This window comes from Zootoca vivipara, chromosome 4 (genome assembly GCF_963506605.1).
Source record: "Zootoca vivipara chromosome 4, rZooViv1.1, whole genome shotgun sequence".
In the NCBI taxonomy this organism is placed as follows: Eukaryota; Metazoa; Chordata; class Lepidosauria; order Squamata; family Lacertidae; genus Zootoca; species Zootoca vivipara.
The window spans coordinates 25,029,748-25,047,852 of record NC_083279.1 but is presented as its reverse complement, the minus strand read 5'-3'; the positions used below and the strand labels follow the sequence as shown (position 1 = coordinate 25,047,852).

General features: G+C 40.4%; 2 protein-coding genes across 3 annotated transcripts in view; one reads left to right on the top strand and one right to left on the bottom strand.

Moving 5' to 3' along the window:
• Nucleotides 1-12,210, top strand: part of GAS6 (growth arrest specific 6) — a 42,956-nt gene extending 30,746 nt beyond the window's left edge. Inside the window, exons 11-15 of the mRNA XM_035114871.2 lie at nucleotides 1,677-1,841; nucleotides 2,577-2,745; nucleotides 5,199-5,371; nucleotides 7,590-7,818; nucleotides 11,607-12,210. Of these exons, the coding sequence (XP_034970762.1) occupies nucleotides 1,677-1,841; nucleotides 2,577-2,745; nucleotides 5,199-5,371; nucleotides 7,590-7,818; nucleotides 11,607-11,758 (888 nt within the window). The 3' untranslated portion in view covers nucleotides 11,759-12,210. The remainder of the gene's footprint in view (nucleotides 1-1,676; nucleotides 1,842-2,576; nucleotides 2,746-5,198; nucleotides 5,372-7,589; nucleotides 7,819-11,606) is intronic.
• Nucleotides 12,211-14,157: 1,947 nt separating this feature from the next.
• The window catches only part of TMEM255B (transmembrane protein 255B), a 52,087-nt gene continuing 48,139 nt past the window's right edge, over nucleotides 14,158-18,105 (bottom strand). For both annotated transcript variants that reach the window (XM_035114880.2, XM_035114879.2), the window contains exons 8-9: nucleotides 16,169-16,312; nucleotides 14,158-15,256 (exon numbers count right to left, since the gene is read on the bottom strand). In XM_035114880.2, coding sequence (XP_034970771.1) covers nucleotides 15,092-15,256; nucleotides 16,169-16,312 — 309 coding nt within the window. In that variant the 3' untranslated portion in view covers nucleotides 14,158-15,091. The remainder of the gene's footprint in view (nucleotides 15,257-16,168; nucleotides 16,313-18,105) is intronic.

Here is an 18,105-nt window from a genome sequence, read left to right as displayed (position 1 = left end):
CCAAAAAAACCTCATTGTAAAGTAATGCCAACCTACAAAACCAAAAAAGGAAACATTGCATTTAGCAAAGTTAATTCCAGATTTTTACTGCATTAATTAGTAAAGCGATAAATTTGTATGATATCATTGTGGTTATGTGTGTAGAATCTGGTGCTTTTAGTACTGGATGGAAGACGTGTGGGCTGGCAAATGCAATTATTTTGTAATTTGATGTAATTGCAGGAGATTTTCTGATAGACTAGGAAGTAGTTTTAATCCCTGTTAATCTGCTTTACTCTGCCAAAAATTGTTCCTTTAGTTGCACTGTTGTACTTGATGACTTGTAATCCATGTTCTTCCTCATAGTTCTGCATAAAAACAATCAAACAAAAAACTCCACAAGTGATGCATTAATGTCAGTGCCCATGAGGCTTGGTATATCTTCTTGGGGTTTTTTGGTAAATGGGATCAGGTGTTAAGAACAAAAATTAAAAGTCAGCAAATTTGTAAATATCTACCTATATGCTGTTAGAAGAAAAAGGAGCAGTTCTTGGGAGTCTGTTGCATTCATCCAGCTAGAATTTGTTGACTTGGATTGCTCCCAAAGCTTCCCCTAAAACTACTGTATTTGTGAGTTTGAGGTCTTTTGCCAAATGCCTTTCCCTTTTAAAACATTTTGGAGTTATGCAGTCCTTCAAGTGTCACCCCCCCTCTTCCCATTGTGTGTGTGTCTTTAAAAATGTTACCATCTCCACTTGCCATGTTTCATATGATCTTCATTCCTATGTAACATAGTCTGGTGTTTGCTGCTTGGGCTACTTTGGGAGAAAGGGCAGGAAATCAATAAGCAAGCAAGCTTCTACATGGGCTGCTTCCTGGTAAATGCAGGCTGAACATTTCCACTTTGCTTCTTTGTTAGCCAAACAGGGAAACCACCTTGTTGCGGCAACAATATTGGATTCAGATCATGGTTTGTCTGGAAAGAAACAAGCCTGAACCATTGGTTCAGACTTAACACTAAGCCTGCCACTCCATGGTTTGTTTTCCTGTTTGAGGGCAGCATAAAAGCAGGGATCTTGTGCTGTGGCAGAGAAATCAAAGGATTGCACTGGAGCAATCAGATGGCCATCAAACAGGATTGCTAATTTTTCCATCCTAAAAGAGAAGCCATATTCCTCACACATGCTGGACACGCCATAGCTCCTACATGGTGCAAGGCTACCTGGTGCAAACCTTCCTATGAGATATGGCACAGAACTCTGGCTCCATAACCCATTATACTCAGGTGCAGAGAATGGGGCTGGTTCCCAGGGTAAATGGATTAAGAGCTTACCTTGCAATAGTGTTGGAAACTACGAACTATATGGTCTTCTTCCTTTACATCATAGAGTCAAGATCGGACTGCAAATATAAAACTGCCATAGCATTCTGTAATACTGCCTTCACTTTTGCGCATAAATTGGGCTTGCTTATTGTACATGAAAAGCCAAAGGAGGCTTGATCATAGCTATGTGAACTCTATCCTAAATTTCCGGAGAGACAAGAATGCTTTGTGACTACCTGATGATGTGATATTAGCTCCCTCACCTTTTTTCTTTTTCTTTTGTGGGATGCCTTTTGTATCATGCAGGTACTAAACTTCTGAACTAAACCAAACTTCTGAACCTGTTCGTATCCCCACCCTCTCTCTCCTTCAGATATCTGTGGAAGAGCTGGAGAGAAGTTTGGTTATAAAAGTCAATAAGGATGCAGTTATGAAGATAGCTGTCTCAGGGGATTTGTTTACTTTGGACAGAGGACTTTATCAGCTGAACCTAACAGTGGGAGGTGTTCCTTTTAAGACTAAAGATCTTGTCCAGCCTGTAAGTACTACTGTTAAGTATATATAGGGAGTAATCCACTGGTGTGGGGTGGTCAGCTGGCAGCCCATAGGTCAGATCCAGCCTCTGAATCAAATTAATTTGGTTTCTGGCATTCTTATTGAATTTGTATTTAAGCTGTGATAAGATGCCCAATTTCTCTCATAAGATAAAATGTTCCAATTCTTTTTTTGATTTTGTATGTAGTATTGTGGGTATTCCTGGGCTCGGGTGTTCAGGACATTGGAGTCCTCCTTTATGGATTAGCTTTTCCCCAATTTGGTGCTCTCCAGATGTCAGTGTTCAGTAAGGGATGAACTCCCATTAATGTCTACAAACATCTATTAGCCCCTCTCCTCATTGTCTTTCTCTCTTAAACTAAAAAGCCTTTTCTCATAGGGAAGCTACCATAACTTTTTTCCATTACTGTGATATCCTATTTGAGATAGGTTGACATGGATTGTACACAATGTTCCTAGTGCGGCTGTACTGCAGATTTATGTAATGATTCATTTTCACATAAGGCCATCTTAGTATCTTTGAAATACATAACCTGACTTTTTGGATTTGCTGTTACTTTATGATTTTATTGCTTTTCTCTGCCCTACCTTGGAAATATTTATATTTAAGAGGGGTATTCAGGTCCTTAAAAATAATTTATAAAATGTTTTAACCCATATCCCTCATTACAAATTCAGCAAAAAACTGAAAGTAAAGCCATGCACTTAATCTTGTTAGATTAACCCACGAATGGACGGGTGTATGAGGGGCTGGAATTGGCTGAATGGCGAGGATATGACCATCCAAGAGACAGTGAGAGTGAATGATAAGATGCAGTGCTTTGCGGTTGCAGGAAGAGGCTCCTTCTACCCTGGCAATGGTTTTGCTGTGTTCAATTTCAGCTATGGTAAGTGTCTGATCGTGTTATACTGTAGAAAATACGCACTTAAATTTTGCAGAGAAAGAGAGTCAGTTGAGGAGTGCTGTATTAAAATTGCCATATCTTCCTCATTAAAAAAAAAAGAAAGCTCAACCTGAATTAGAGGTTCAAGTAGTAAAGGAGAAAAAATGTTAGGTATATTAAACCCCCCACAATATAGGAAGCTCTGGTTTACTTTTTGCTGCTTGCACTTCACAGTGTATTTTTATATTTCAGTTCAGACTTTTCTTGGTAAGGTCAGAGCCTTCCATGATTTGTTATCTGGTGAAACATTCCCTATGGGTTAAAATGCAATGGTGAGGGTCATTTCTCTCTCTCTCTGGCCCTCTAGCAGTGTTGATTATACTGAGAGTCGATGTGGTCACCTTCTCAGTGACATGTGCTGAGTTGAGCCTAATAATCCTGCACAGACTGAACACAGTAGAGGCCTTTAGGAGGGTGATTAACATACACACCCGTTTCAGCCAAGATTGAAATTGGCATTTGCTCCCTGAACATATACCATATTGTGTTATTTCAGTGTTGCTCACAAGAAGAAAGTCTAATGTGGAAGTGCACACCCCAAAAGACTACAGTGGTACCTTGGGTTACAAACGCTTCAGGTTACAAACGCTTCAGGTTACAGACTCCGCTAACCCGGAAGTAGTACCTCGGGTTAAGAACTTGACCTCAGGATGGGAACAGAAATCGTGCGGCGGTGGCAGCGGGAGGCCCCATTACGTAGCTAAAGTGGTACCTCAGGCTAAGAACAGTTTCAGGTTAAGAACAGACCTCCGGAATGAATTAAGTTCTTAACCAGAGGCCACTACTGTATCTAGAATTAATGGGTCAAGAGAAACATTGGCATTTAAAATCAGATGTAAATATATGCATACATACACACTTGTGTGCATGGATAGATAGAAGGAAAGATATAGAAGGTTTTAAAAAGTAGTTTAAAATATATGATTCTTGTACAGGATCATTTTTTCCCCTGTTGTATGGGATCATTTCTTTCTGTGTACCGTGTTTCCCCCTTTTTAAGACACCGTCTTATAACTTTTTTTCCTCAAAAAACACACGGTGTCTTATTTTCAGGGGATGTCTTATTGTTATTATGTTTTTATGGTATCTATGGTTCCGGGCGGTGGGGCGGCAGGCCTCCTCGGCTGGGCCATGAAGAGGCCAGGCTGCTGGCTAGGCGCTCCGCCCGGCGATGCCTTTGTCTCAGTTTTTTAATTCTTTCTTCCATTTCCCCCCTGCCAACCGCTCCAAGGTTCCTGCTACTTTATTTTTTTTGGGGGGGGGGTGTTTCGCGAAATAAATTTAGCAATATATTTAGCAATGCAAAGTACAAAAAAAGAAGTTAATTCAATATATTGTATACATATGCCATCAACACCCTAGGCTCTTTTGAAAGCAAGGGTGGGATAGAAATTCAAATTAAAAATTAAAAAGCTATTAATACATTTCTTTCTGCCAGGTTGTTGTTTTTTTAAAAAAAATTGGGCACCAGATGCCCTATTAAGGAAATTAACAAATATTTTGTAGAAGATGGATGATCAGTTGGACAGATTTTTATTATTTTTATTTATTATCCAGAGAAGTCCCTTCCTTTGGGATTATAAAACATACTGGTGAATCTTTGTGATATTGACCTGTCTCCAAGCCAGATGCCTGATCTATCTCTCCTTTGTTGTACATGCAGACAGGTATCAGTCAGACTGCTTCCCACAATCCCAGGTGTGCTGGGTGATTTGAGTCATCCTGTCCCCATGATGCTTTATAGCAGGAATTATCAGCAGCGAGCACAAATTTTCCATGATGAATTGTGCCACAACAATGAGGAAGATTAAAATGTGCTGAAATTAATAGGCCCCCCCGGCTTTCTGCTCCCAATTTAATAACTGATATTTTAAAAAACAAAACAAATTGTGCTAGTTTGGTATCCATTCACGAAGCATAACACTGAAATAAGTGAGAACAGAACCTGGGGCTACAATTAGGTCATGCGGACTTTGTTCTATTTATACATTTATATTGCTGTGAGTTTTGTGAGAGTCATCTTGTTTTCCCCTTGGGTTCGTTGATATCAGATCACTCAATTACTTCCTAAAGCTCAAGGCTGATGCAGAAGCTGGATGACTCACACTGAAGGATCCCCAAGTACGCCGGGTTGATAGCCTCTGGCAATCAGAAGTCTCCCTGTTGATTAAAAAGCTTAACCTTGGCTTCAAGCAATCTACAGGGCCATAGCACTTTCTGTAAGATGGATGAAACAGAGCAGTTAAAATAGTTTCGTATGGAAAGGCACTCTCCTTTATACTGGCGATTTAATAATATGTAGCTATCTGTTTTCCCCTGTCTCAGATGAGGAAATCTTATCTGTGCTTGACTGTTTGAAACTTTTATGTACCTAAGTTCTGTCTTTCTTTCTGTAGCCCAACCACTTGACACCAATGAAACAGTGAAGCAATGGGAGGTAAAAGTAAATATTCTGATTCGACCAGCCACAGATACAGGGGTGCTCTTTGCCCTCATCAGCAGTGAAACAACAGTCCCTTTATCGGTGGCTCTGATTGACTATCATTCCACCAAGAAACTTAAACAACAGGTAAATACGTATAATTTTAGTTTTTTGTTTTCATTTGGTGTATCGCTGAGGTTTTTAGGACCAGGATGAGAAGCAGCATGCCAGACCAAAGATGCAATTCCAATAGTTATGTTTTCTACACACACACACACACACACACACACACACACACACACACACCTAGATCTTTCTCTCTCCTCCATCCAGGCATCCAAGAGGCATTTTCAGGGTTCAAAGGACCCATTCCAGCCAAAAAACACTAAAAAAGGAGTATGAGGTAGGGCTAGTGAAAAGATCTGGCATGGAGGGAGTGGGTGTGTTCTGGGCAGAGTCCAGAGAGCTATATATAGAAAGGATTGGAGGGCCACATTCATCCCCCAGGCCTAAGGTTCCCCACCTCAGACTTAATGTCCCCCACTTAATACTCCCAACAAATCAGGCATGAAAGTTTATTTTGCTAGATGTTACCTGATGCCGTTAGAGTTGAGAATAACACAAATAAGGAGGAAGGGAGTCATATCGCTGTGGTGAGGAACTGCTGCAAAACAACAGCAAGTTTTCATAGGCCACGGAGTTCACACTGTCAGATGCATCACAATAGAATTCTATGGATAGACACATAGAAAGCTGCCTTCATACTGGGCCAGACCTTTCTTCTATGTAGCTCAGTATTATCTTCTGCAGTGACTGGCAGTGCCTTCTCCAGGATTCCAGGCAGGGGGCATTCCCAGCCCTACTGGAGATGTCATTGGGGATTGAACCTGGAACATAGGCATGCAAAGCAGATGCTCTATCACTGAGCTTAAGGCCTCATAATTTAATTCACTGAGTTGCAACCTATGCCTTTTTGTTCCATTTTCTCTTTTGATACATTGTGAATGGTTTTATTGAACTCAAGGGAGATACTGAAATTGTACCAGCAGATTTCCAACTATGCCCACAACATAATATATACCTAAATTTAATTAATGGCCAGAGATGTATATCTATTAACAATGAACGTTCACAAAGCAGAATACTAAAGTAGTGGGAACAGAACTCAGGGCTATGATAATTACCTGAATAGTGTGATTAAGGCTGTGCTAGGCGCTGGATTTCATGGAATTCAGTGGAATCTACTTCTAGTAATCATGCCTCGAATCATACAGTCAGTGATTCTATACCAGGCATCCCCAAACTTCGGCCCTCCAGATGCTTTGGATTACAATTCCCATCTCCCCCGACCACTGGTCCTGTTAGCTAGGGATCATGGGAGTTGTAGGCCAAAACATCTGGAGGGCCGTAGTTTGGGGATGCTGTTCTATACCCTCTTGCCTGAATTCAATAGGGCTTTTTTTCTGAGTAGAGATGTACAGGATAATATTGTAAGACTATAACCTTCATTGAATGTAGTGGGGCTTGTTGTTGTTTAGTCGTTTAGTCGTGTCCGACTCTTCGTGACCCCATGGACCAGAGCACGCCAGGCACTCCTGTCTTCCACTGCCTCCCGCAGTTTGGTCAAACTCATGTTCGTAGCTTCGAGAACACTGTCCAACCATCTCGTAGTGGGGCTTACCTATGAGTAAACAAGACTGGATTGTGCGTTGATGAGAGGGCATTCCTTGACACTAGTATTAAATGTTTAATAGCAAGAAATAAATTCTTACCCAATAGCGTTTCACAGACTAGACAGTGATGGTAGAAGAGATAAAAAATGAAAGATAACATCCACCTCTTCAGCTTGCTTTTCTTTGCTCACTTCACCCACCATAATTATGCAGGTCCTTTCTTGCCCATTTCTTATCGTCATAATAGCTAAAGTGGCATGTCCCATGTTCAGATGTAGTATACCACTGATTAACCACATTCTGCACAACAAGCTGTGTTTATTGGCTACTAGCTTAATGTCTTGCTTATGAGTTTTCCAGAAATATCTAGATTGACTAGATAGTTCTAGGACCTACCCAGCAAAGCAGTTCATGCGGTTAATGTATTGAGGAGAAACATTTGAATTCAAACAGAGAGGGTTGTCAGCTAGTTTCAAAGCAAACTTTCCCAAAGCCTTTTCTGCTGAGTGGGGATAACAGTGCATTTGGGAGTGGTTGTCCACTACAATTTGGAACAATCCTTACTTTTGGTAATAGTATCTTAAGTTCCCTAAATATTTCTAAGGTAATAGGGTGTGTTGGTGCTATCTTTTCCTATAAATATCTATAACTTCCATTTTCCATCTCGTTCCTTATTCTTTCTTGCTATTCAGTTCATTGTCTTGGCAGTGAAGAATACAGTGGTGTGCAGACTGGCAGTAAGCATTTGTGATGAACAGGAACACTTGATTGACATCTCCATTGACAGGGGTCAAATATTGATGACTGTGGATGGCACTGCAGGACAGAGTGAACTAAGCCATTCACAGCTAGAAGAAAATTTGTCTCTCTTGGATAATTACCTGCAATCATCTGTGAAGACCTATGTGGGAGGATTGCCAGGTGAGTATCAAATGTTGCAGTCCAGAGTGTAGACTTCCAAACAGTCACTAGAAGTGACCATGTTCTACTTCTGCTTGGACAGCATTCACATGTCACAGTAAACTGTGGTTAATAGTTTACAATGAATCCACAGGTGACTCTCACTTTGCTTCTTGTCTAGTACATACAGGAGCAATAAACTATGATCCCACTCTTGGTGATGTGTCCAAACTAGGGACTGTGGTTTGTTTTGGTTTGAAGTTGGCAGCTTGTTAAACCAACCATAGTGTGTTGGTTTGTGTTAAGCGGTTTATTGTGCCAGATAACACAACAAACCACAGGTTAACGCAAACTGAAATCAAAAACTTCTAACGTTGTCTTCCTGGCTGCAGATGAGAAAAGAGGGGTTTCTGTGAGCCTGATGTTTGCTGCCACTTGTTCCTGTCACAATAATAAAAATGACTTGTTGTGACATCTATAGCCTGCCATTTGAAATTTTGCCTGTTTGGAGATTGAAGCACAACTGAACCTGAAGGGTGTTTTTAATCAGGAAAGGATGGGAAAGGAAAATAGTATGTTCCCAAGCAGAAATCACAAATGTGATCATTATTCTAAATTGCATTCCACTGTAGTAAGTGAGGGTTGCTTAGATAAGAGGTCACATAGAAACATTGAAATAGAAGGCAACATACATTTTATGCTCGTGAAAGGCCAGAGAAATGTTCCTAGAAAGATTATACTACTTAAAAATTGGTGTTACATAGATCTCCCTTTAAAGGCTAGCAGATCCTCCCTATGATCCTAATGTGACAGGAGTGAACAAACAGGAGCTAACAATCCAGTTTGGTTGCTTCCAGGCACTTTGAATGCAAAGGTATAGTCCCATTCATGTTGATGAATTAAATCTGGGCTATTCACACAAAATAGAGACTTCCTCAATGTGGAAGCATTATCAGGCATCACTATTTGTTCTGTTTTCAGATTGATAAAATCTGGGTGTCTGCTTTTAGAGACACAAGGGTTAAAATGTTTTGGTTTGCAGAGAAATTCTAGTGTACTGGGGGAGTGGAATGGAAATACCACCAGATGTCTGCATCTGCAGGATTGTTTCCTGCCCCACCCCACCAAAAATATTATATGCTTCAGTTATTTTTCTCCCAAGTAGCCGGTGTCTTTTTGAGGAGTGCAAAGTTCTTCCTGACTCTTTTTCTGGGCATCAGCCAAGCCCTAAGCAATAACCTCAGTGAGAGAAGGCATGGATTGTAACACAAGTAAAGGATGATTCCATTTTCAGGCACAGTTCCAAGTGCTGGTCTTTAAAGTCCCGCATACATAGTTTAGGACCAGCAAAGGTTTAAGGATTGATATTCCTGCTCTGATGTTGAGATCTACTTCAGAGGCCCTTCTACAGGCCTTTGGAAGTGAGGTGAGCAGTGATATGAAAGAGGATGTGTTAGTGTTGGTGCCCTGGCTTGTCTTCCCCAGGAAGGCTTGCCTGGCAACTGAAGACCCTTCTCCTTTTTCTCTTCGTGCCCAGGCCTTTTAGATGTTTATTTTGATAGGTTTTTGAATCTTTCTAGGCTCTGGTTTCAATGTCTCTGGTTTCAAACAGCTTTAATGCTGTTTGTTTTTGGTTTTATTAAGTTGATTTTATTATTCAATATTGAAGAGCAAGAAACATATAAATTAATAAATGTCTATGGGAAGACTCTCAGTGCATGCAAATCTGGAAGGCTCTAAGCATGCAAAGTGGATGGATCTTGCCCAATAGGTTACTTTTCCGGTTTTAACTATTGTCCATTGGTAGTGCTTTAGGGAATATGACAGCAGCATAATTTGAATAGTAGAACATCTTTAAAAAATACTAATCTGTTCAGTTTTTCTACATGGTAGCTCAGCTTAGTACAATGTGCACACAGGGATCCTTCATCTCATCAGCTCTTCCTTTTTATATTTTGTGTCTCTTTCCTGCAGTGGCCCCTTTGTTAGTTGCAAAGTCTTTTCCTAAAGTAGTTTTTTTCCCTTCAAAAAAAGGATAGTTAAGAGGCAAAAGACAATCACACTGATAAATCTTTACCTAACCATACCTTAAAATTTTCCCCGAAATTACTTTTATTAGAATGCTAATGGTATTGCTGCAAAAAGTGTCATGTGGTTTTCTTAAATCAATGCGTTTTTTTAGTTCCCTCCACAGAAGCATTTTGTTTAAGCCAATTTTTGTTACATTAGATGTCAACACATAGCTTGTTTGTTTGTTTGTTTCTTACATGAGCCCCCAGAGCACAAGATACTTGCTGTGTGTGTGTGTGTGTGTGTGTGCGTGCAAATTTTACGTTTGCCAACTTTTGATCAAAGTCTTGTAGTTGTGTCTTTAACGGAACTCTGCTGTGCAGGAATTTGCAGACTGTGTTTCTCTTTGCCACAAAAGGTTCACTGTTAATTCCTGCAGATCCAGCTTGTGTTACAGGCAAAGGCTACACAGGAACGGCTACAGAGGTTGTTAGGTCAAAAGCTGAAACCATGGTGTGTGTGTGTGCAAATGTGAGTGAGAGAATGATTCTCTGCAGATTAAATTGCAGATGGATTATAAATTAGACATAGCAGTAATGTTGATATAAGCTGATTTCTTCATGTATTGGCTTATACTAAAATCCTCTCTCTCTCTTCCTGCTTCAGTGTTTACATGGATACTGGTAGGCATCTAATAAAAGATTTTTACCAATTCCAACACAGCTGTGATCAAAGGTGTATGACAGATATATTATCTTAAACATCTCTAGTGCAGTTTGCCTTCCCACCTTTTACTAAAAAAATTATTATTTGGCCGATTCCCAATAATAGTAAGGAAAATATTTCCATAGCCTATATGCATGTTCTGTGACTGACAGGGTGGTCATCCCTCTATCAAACAGCACTAGGCACATAGAAGTCATTTGCTAAATCTTTATCTGGGTTCCTGTACTCCTTTGTCTGCATCCTCACCACACAATGCTACATGTGCACTTAGCCACCATCTATTGGAATGAGGGCCCACTTCTTCCACCATGGAGCCCAAGGTGGTGTATATGTAGCTCCCAGGCAGTTTCCCATCCTGGCACTGACCAACCACAAACCTGCTTAGCTTCAGAAAGGTGGTGACCTCATGCTCCTTTGGACCATACCCCAAGCCCTGGGAACACATCCATACCTTCAGATAACACTAGCCAGCTTGTGCTGAGCTGTAGATAATTCAAAACTGAACGGCAAGCAGGATGAGAACATCTTCCACAGAATGAGATTATCTTATCAGATAATTACACTTCATCAGAAGTTGCCTCTGTCCTAAATTATGTAATGGTTAATCCAGACCTTTTGTCTAGGAGTTAAGTTACAAGGGAGAGTTTTTCCCAGACAGAACCCTAAGCTGTTATCAGTGCAGATAGTCATGAGGGGGAAGAGACCTGCAGGCTAAACTTGCCTTGGTGCCAAAACTTATCTTACAATTGAACAGAAGACCTTGGAAAGGAAGACAAGAACAAAATTTGAGAAAGAGAAGAAGCAGTGAAACACTACATCCCGGAACAATTTCTAATTCTTTGTATGCAGAAACCTAAATGCTGTTGAAGTTCCTTCTGCGAAAGCTTCCCTGAATTTTGCAGCTTAGCTATTCCCATAGCCTGTGTTAGTCATAGACCCACATACAGCTTAGAATGTTAAATAGAAAAAAAAATGTGTTGTTTTAGAATTAACAAGAATGAGGAACTTGGTGGTAACCTTTATTGAAGATGTTTTCCTTCTCTTTTTTAAAAAAACAAAAACAAAACATACAGATGTTCCTGTCACTTCAACTCCAGTCACCGCTTTCTACCATGGCTGCATGACAGTGAAAGTTAACAAGCAAGCTGTGGATCTAGATGAAGCTGTCTACAAGTCCAATGACATCACATCTCATTCTTGTCCTCCAATAGAGACTGGTCAATAGATGTCACTGCAACACACACAAACGTTTTATATTCAGAAAAGTCCCATTTCAATGCTTTCCTTTATATATATAAATATATAAATATAAATAAGATATAAATTATTCAGACTTCCAGCACTGCGTGTATAGTTCTCTTGAACACTGAAGTTATGTAGGAGCTACTGAAACTCGTGTGTCAGATTAATTATTGAAATATTTCTTTGCTTGGGAGGGTTTCAAAGATGTAATATATTTGTAAATAGTTGAGAAAACTGATATTAATAACCCAAAGCTGCAAATTATTGCCGAAGGTGAGTTGTTAAGAGGCAGGTCATACCTGCCATGTGGCAACTGGTAATATATTCTGAGTGGACTGGAAGATTAAAAAATAGTTCTGTATTTTTTTATTACCAAATGCTGCTTATTGACTTAATGAAATATGAAAGAATAAAATATAAAAAACTTTTTTTTTACTTAGCTGAAGCAATGATGCTCTGTGTTCTGGATGCAATTTTACTTTATTCATGTTGATTTGGAGCAATATTAGAGTTTTATATCAAAGCTTGGTTTCCTTGTTGGCTGATGCTATTTGGCAACTAGGTGATGTCTTTTTCTAATGAACCTAGGCAGAAAAACCTGTCTGAGGCTTTTTGAAAAGGCAAAGAGTGATAGCAGTTATTGGGGGAAGATGGACTTTTGAGGACACATGAGCAATGGAGCTGTTGGCATTTAAACCAGAAGCAAGTGCCCTACAAACTGGAACTGCCTCTATATGTTGCAGGGGTGGTTGCTGCTGCTGCTGTTGTTTTGTTGTTGTTTGTGTGGGGCGGGAATACTTTGCTCTCTTGCATTAAGTCCTTTGGGTGGTGCTAGTCTCTGCTATGAAATGGTTTGCTTCACTTCATGTATACTCTAGCACAGGCATCCCCAAACTTCGGCCCTCCAGATGTTTTGGACTACAATTCCCATCTTCCCCACCCATTGGTCCTGTTAGCTAGGGATCATGGGAGTTGTAGGCCAAAACATCTGGAGGGCCGCAGTTTGGGGATGCCTGCTCTAGCACATCCATACGCACAGTGTTTGGTATGTTCTACTCTCCCCAGTGGAAATGACAAGGCTTTTCCTCCCACTTAGGAGTATTGGAGACAGATGGTTTGCATTTTCAGCATGGGTGCAGAAATAGCAGTGGAATAGAGCAGTTTATCCCTCCCCCACCCTCTCACTGCATGCAAAACTTATACATATGGAGCATGGAGAATAAAGATTTCTACCTAGCCCCACTGCCTGCCCTCTCTCCTCTTGCTGTTATGGTCTATCACACAAACTCTCTTTTGTAGTGAGGTAAGTCTGGAACAGGAGCACCGTCACACTGGGGGTGGCTGCTGTGCCCTAGGCAGCAAAATATTTTGGGCTGGTCCTGGCACTTACTCCCCTTTTGATGCTCGCCCCACTTGCTTCCAATTTGCTCATAGTTAGGGATGGATAAGAAATTCAGTTTGGTTTGTGTTTTAATGTGAGCATGTCTAATTAATACTTCCCAAAACTAGCAATTCTTTGAATTTTATGTTACAGCTCTCCAACCAAAAAAAGTGTGCATTTCCTTTCTTTACATTGAATTCTGAACTTTTCATTAAAAAAATCCCATTTATTATATTTGCCTGTTCTATTCCATCAACCGTATTCAGAAATGGGGAACCTGTGGCTGTCCAGATTATATGTTGCCTGTGGTTGATGGGGAGTTTGAGTCCAATGTCATCTCAAGGGCCACAGGTTCAACATCCCTGGTATAAACCGCCTCCATGTCCTGCTTGCTTTCTATTCCTCTTTCCTCCTCTCTGCTCCCAAGTTTTCTTCATCATTATCCTCCACCCACCCCGCTGTCTCATTCTACATAATGTGAAAATCTCGTAAGCTAGAAATGGGTAGCCTGTGGACTCTATCCTGAGATAGATCCTGAAACCAAAGCCACTCCCTGTCTCATTCCAAACCTCTGCCAAAAATTGCTTCCCTGTAAATAGCAACAGAAGCTTTTAATATAGCCCCCCTTTTGTTATGTACCAGCATTAAATACTGCATCACTTGTTGAATCTGTAGCATATGGAAAAGATAACTTTATTTTTAGTAGTAGTAACTACTGCACAGTACAACTGTTGAGACAAGAGAATAAATCCAAATATTTTAAAATACTTTGATCCTTCAGTATATTTTAACCCTTTGGAAAACAGTTCATATGAAATTATGATATTTAATCTCATCTATAACACGCATAGACGAAAAGTACAAATATATTACACACAATATATTTTATTGTAAAATAATCGTCAGAATCTTTTGGAAGACATATCCACCCAAAAGAAGGTATTAATGCTATGAAAGAAAGATAAAAGTATCTTTCCCTTTCTAAAACAGCTGTTCTGTGTGTACAGCAGTAATAATTTAGATTCTAAATGAGGTAAACCCAACTATTATGAATAAGGAAATAAAACTAAGAAGCCAGAGTTTTGCAGCTTTATGAAATGATTTACATACAAAGCGGCTTTGCCACTGTGCAGTGAACTGCTGCACATGCGGCTCACTTGTGTATCTGCATTGCTATTCTCTCTATGAACATCCCCTTGCAATATAAAGGCTGTCATCTAGTATCTTGGGCCACCAAGCACACAACGTCTGCATTCAGACATAACCATAAACTGTTGCAGGAACAAATCTAGATAAGCAAGTTCATGTGTCCCTATATAATCAGTATATCAAAAACTTGCTTCTGTGTTTGACAAATCATAGTAGTGTTATGTGCAATTGCAAACAAACCGTGGTTAGTGTTAACTCTGGCTTTTGGGTTTTTTCCCCCAATAAACCATGATTAAGATTACCCATACTTTAGGGTTCAGACAAAACTAAACCGTGTTAACTGGAAACGGAAACAAAAGCACAAACTTCTCATTGCAGCTGCATTGGAAGAGGACAAGGATTGTCACGAACCCAAAGCTCACCTGATTCATTTTCATTACGATAAACCAGATTTATCATTAATATCCAAATGCAGGCTGTATGTGGATACCTAGATCTTTGCTCTGTTTTATAAATAATAGTTGCTTTGTAGGTGCAGCGGGATGCATGTTAGTTTAAAAGGTAGGTTGAAAAGAACTGCATGCAATATTTGACTGATCGATCAACTGTCTGTGATGCCTGCCTGTTTTGCAATCATTATCTTGTTAATATGTTATTTGGATTTAAAGCTGATAAATAACATGCCACACAATATGACACTCCTGAAAGTCCACTAGCTAGTTAGCACACATTTCTTGCCAAGGCTTTTGTTTTTAAACCTGCTACTTGCTAATATTGGTGTCTTGGCTACGGTACGTACGGTGGAGGCTTTTCACCTGACAGGAAATATGGTGTATATAATGGAGGAGCATTGGGAGGCAAGCCATAGTTAGAGCTGGACTGAGATGGTGGCTGAGTGTCGTCGGATAAAGAAATATCAGTAGATGATGCTGTTGGGAAATTGTTGGTAGGCTGTAGCAAAACAAAAGGTTTTCGTTCATTAGCTACTAACTGGACTTCAAAAGAGCATTAGGCATATATATAAACATATGTTTTTAAATAAACTAAAAACCCATCACTTATGCATAATTGCGGTAATATACCGTATTTTTCCATGTACTGTATAAGACTAGGTTTTTTTTACTTTAAAATTATGTGAAAAACTGGGGGTCATCTTATACACGGGGCAATCCCCTGTATTTTTTTAATTGGAGTCCCTAAAAATAGGGGACGTCTTATACACAGAAAAAATACGGTATACACAGAGAGACTCACAATGGGATACCCCAGTTAGTAGATCATAAGACTCTTAATATCTTCATGGGCTCAAGCTGCACTTCAGGCAAAAGATTCCAGCATTGAAGGGGGATGGACTCTTATGACCCCCGTGGTCCCTTCCAACACTATGATTCTATGGCCTAATTCACCAACACTGAATACGAGGGGAAATTGTGGCCCTCCAACATTGGGCTCCAGTTCCCATCACCCTCAGCCAGCATGGTTGAGTGGTCAGGGTTGATGGGAGTTGTGCTCAGCAATGTCTAGAGGAGCACAGGTTCCTTATCCCTGCTGTGTACACCCAGCCACACACAAATTGTCGGCTCATATGTTATTCCTGCAGCTCTGGCTTGTCTTTCCAATTTTGATTCTGTGTTTTCAGCAGAGCACCTGCAATACTGGTCATATAACATATTAAATTGTAGTAGAAACAAACAATATAACACTTTTATTTTAAAAGTGCTGAAAACTACTTTCAGTGCTAGTCTGATACATACCCCACCCCCACACAAACAGCCTCCCCTTTGCCATGAGGACAGTCTAGCAGCGCCATAACGGTGCATCTGATTTACAGTCAAAGGAAGTGGAACTCTTCCTCTACTATACCTGAAGGGGTAAATGGTAGGAAGCATAATGAGGAACAGTTGCTGCAGAAGGGCAAAACCCAGCATACGTCAGAATCTGCTGAGCTGGATTGTAAAGAATCTGTGGTGGAGGGCCAGAGCTGAAGGCAATTTGTGAGAGAGGCACCTGTGGAAGACAGATCAGTACATTTTGCTTATGCCCCACACTTAATTTTTATATTCATCAACTACTTTTTCCATATCCATTGGTACATTGAATGACAGCTCCGTAAACAGCATGATATAAGTTGAGGCAAAATGCTATCCCACACCTGCAGATTGGGGAACAGAAGACTTTTTTTACGAGATAAAACTGCCACCTCTCTCTTTTACCTTTGAAAAATGTCAAAACACTTTGGTGCCAAACCTGCTTCTATTCGTTCCTTGCAAAACACTTAAGGAAGGGAGCCGGGTCAGGCACATACCCTGCTTGGGACCGTAACACACTAGAATGCATTGTGTCCCCTGCCCAACTTCCAACGTAGACCAGAATGTGTGTAATAGGAATAGCTTTCCTATTTTTTTCACATTTCAAGGAGCACGCAGCTGCCAGTGTAAGGAAAATGCCTTTCTCTGAAGGACTACAAATAGTTATAAAAATGTCGCTGTGGAAGTCCGAATGCATCTGTGGAACAAATACACCAAGCTCCTCTTTGTAAAAGGTAGGTATGTTGCTTGGGGGGAAATTGTTTCACTGAGCGTTCTCTCTATTTTGTCTGAGTGCTGTGACTACCCAACGAAAGCAGCCCAGTAGCAGAATACAGTGCCAAATGGTAACACACCAAATTCAACGTTTTTTTCAGAGACCACACACACGAGTCAAGAATGCTTGAGATGGGAAGGAAGCAGAGTGGGGCTTCCTGTAAATAGTTCTTTTCAAACGTGAACTTGAGTATTACGATTCCTCCACAGTAAGACCCCAGGCCAGCGTAAGGGCCACCCCTCTCCAGCCTCACACTCTCAAATTTTCAAAGAACATGCAGCAATTCTTTACTCTTTACATGCAGCAAGTTTTTACTACCATGCCAAGCAACCTCATCATAAATTCAAGAGCTATTTTTAAGAGCTTGAGGGGAATATGGCATTTAGAAGAACAATTGCATTTCCCCTCACTTATTCTTACTTCCCTGCATTCTTGTTGGATGCCTGCCCCTGCTCTATTTAATGTCTTCTCCCAGTCCAGTGCTGACCTTTGACACTGCTCAAGGGAGGAGAGGGGAAGTGACTCAAATCTATTAGCAGTTTACTTCACACAAACAAACAAATGGAAATCCAGCAGCAAAGTAGATACCAGGAATTTAGCCTGGAGGGCACCAAGAAACCATTTGTCCATACTTTTCACTCGCTTGTGACACAAGTTATTTCCTTGCCATTTGCTTTGGGACTTGAATGCTAACCTCAACAAAATATCTGACAACACTTTGAGCAAGCTGTAAAGAACTGGCATGCAAACTTCGAATTAAAAAAATGGTTACGATTCTCTTTGAGGCCCGAAGAGCAGGAAGGCACCATGACAAAAAAATGCATTGTGGGAAACTGCAGTTGCTCCATATTAACAACTTAAGTAGGATTTGAAACTCTGTGAAAAGATTTAATGGTTCAAATTGCCTTTCTTTCACCTGTCTATGCGACATTAAACTACAAGATGGCAAATGCTAGCTCAACATGAAACGTTACACTACATGATATTTGGTGCATACACAGGTCCTCCAAATTCAGTGTGACTTTCAAAGGGGCATGCATTTTAAGGCATCATCCTCGGCTAATAGATGCATGGAAAACCAGCATGAGCACAGCAAGCAGAGAACTAAGGAAGTGCTATTTATCCTGCATGTGGTTTCCATCCTAAAGATTATTGTTCCAACCAATATTTTCAGGCATCTAGGTCACAAAAGAACATGTACGCCTTAAACGAATAAT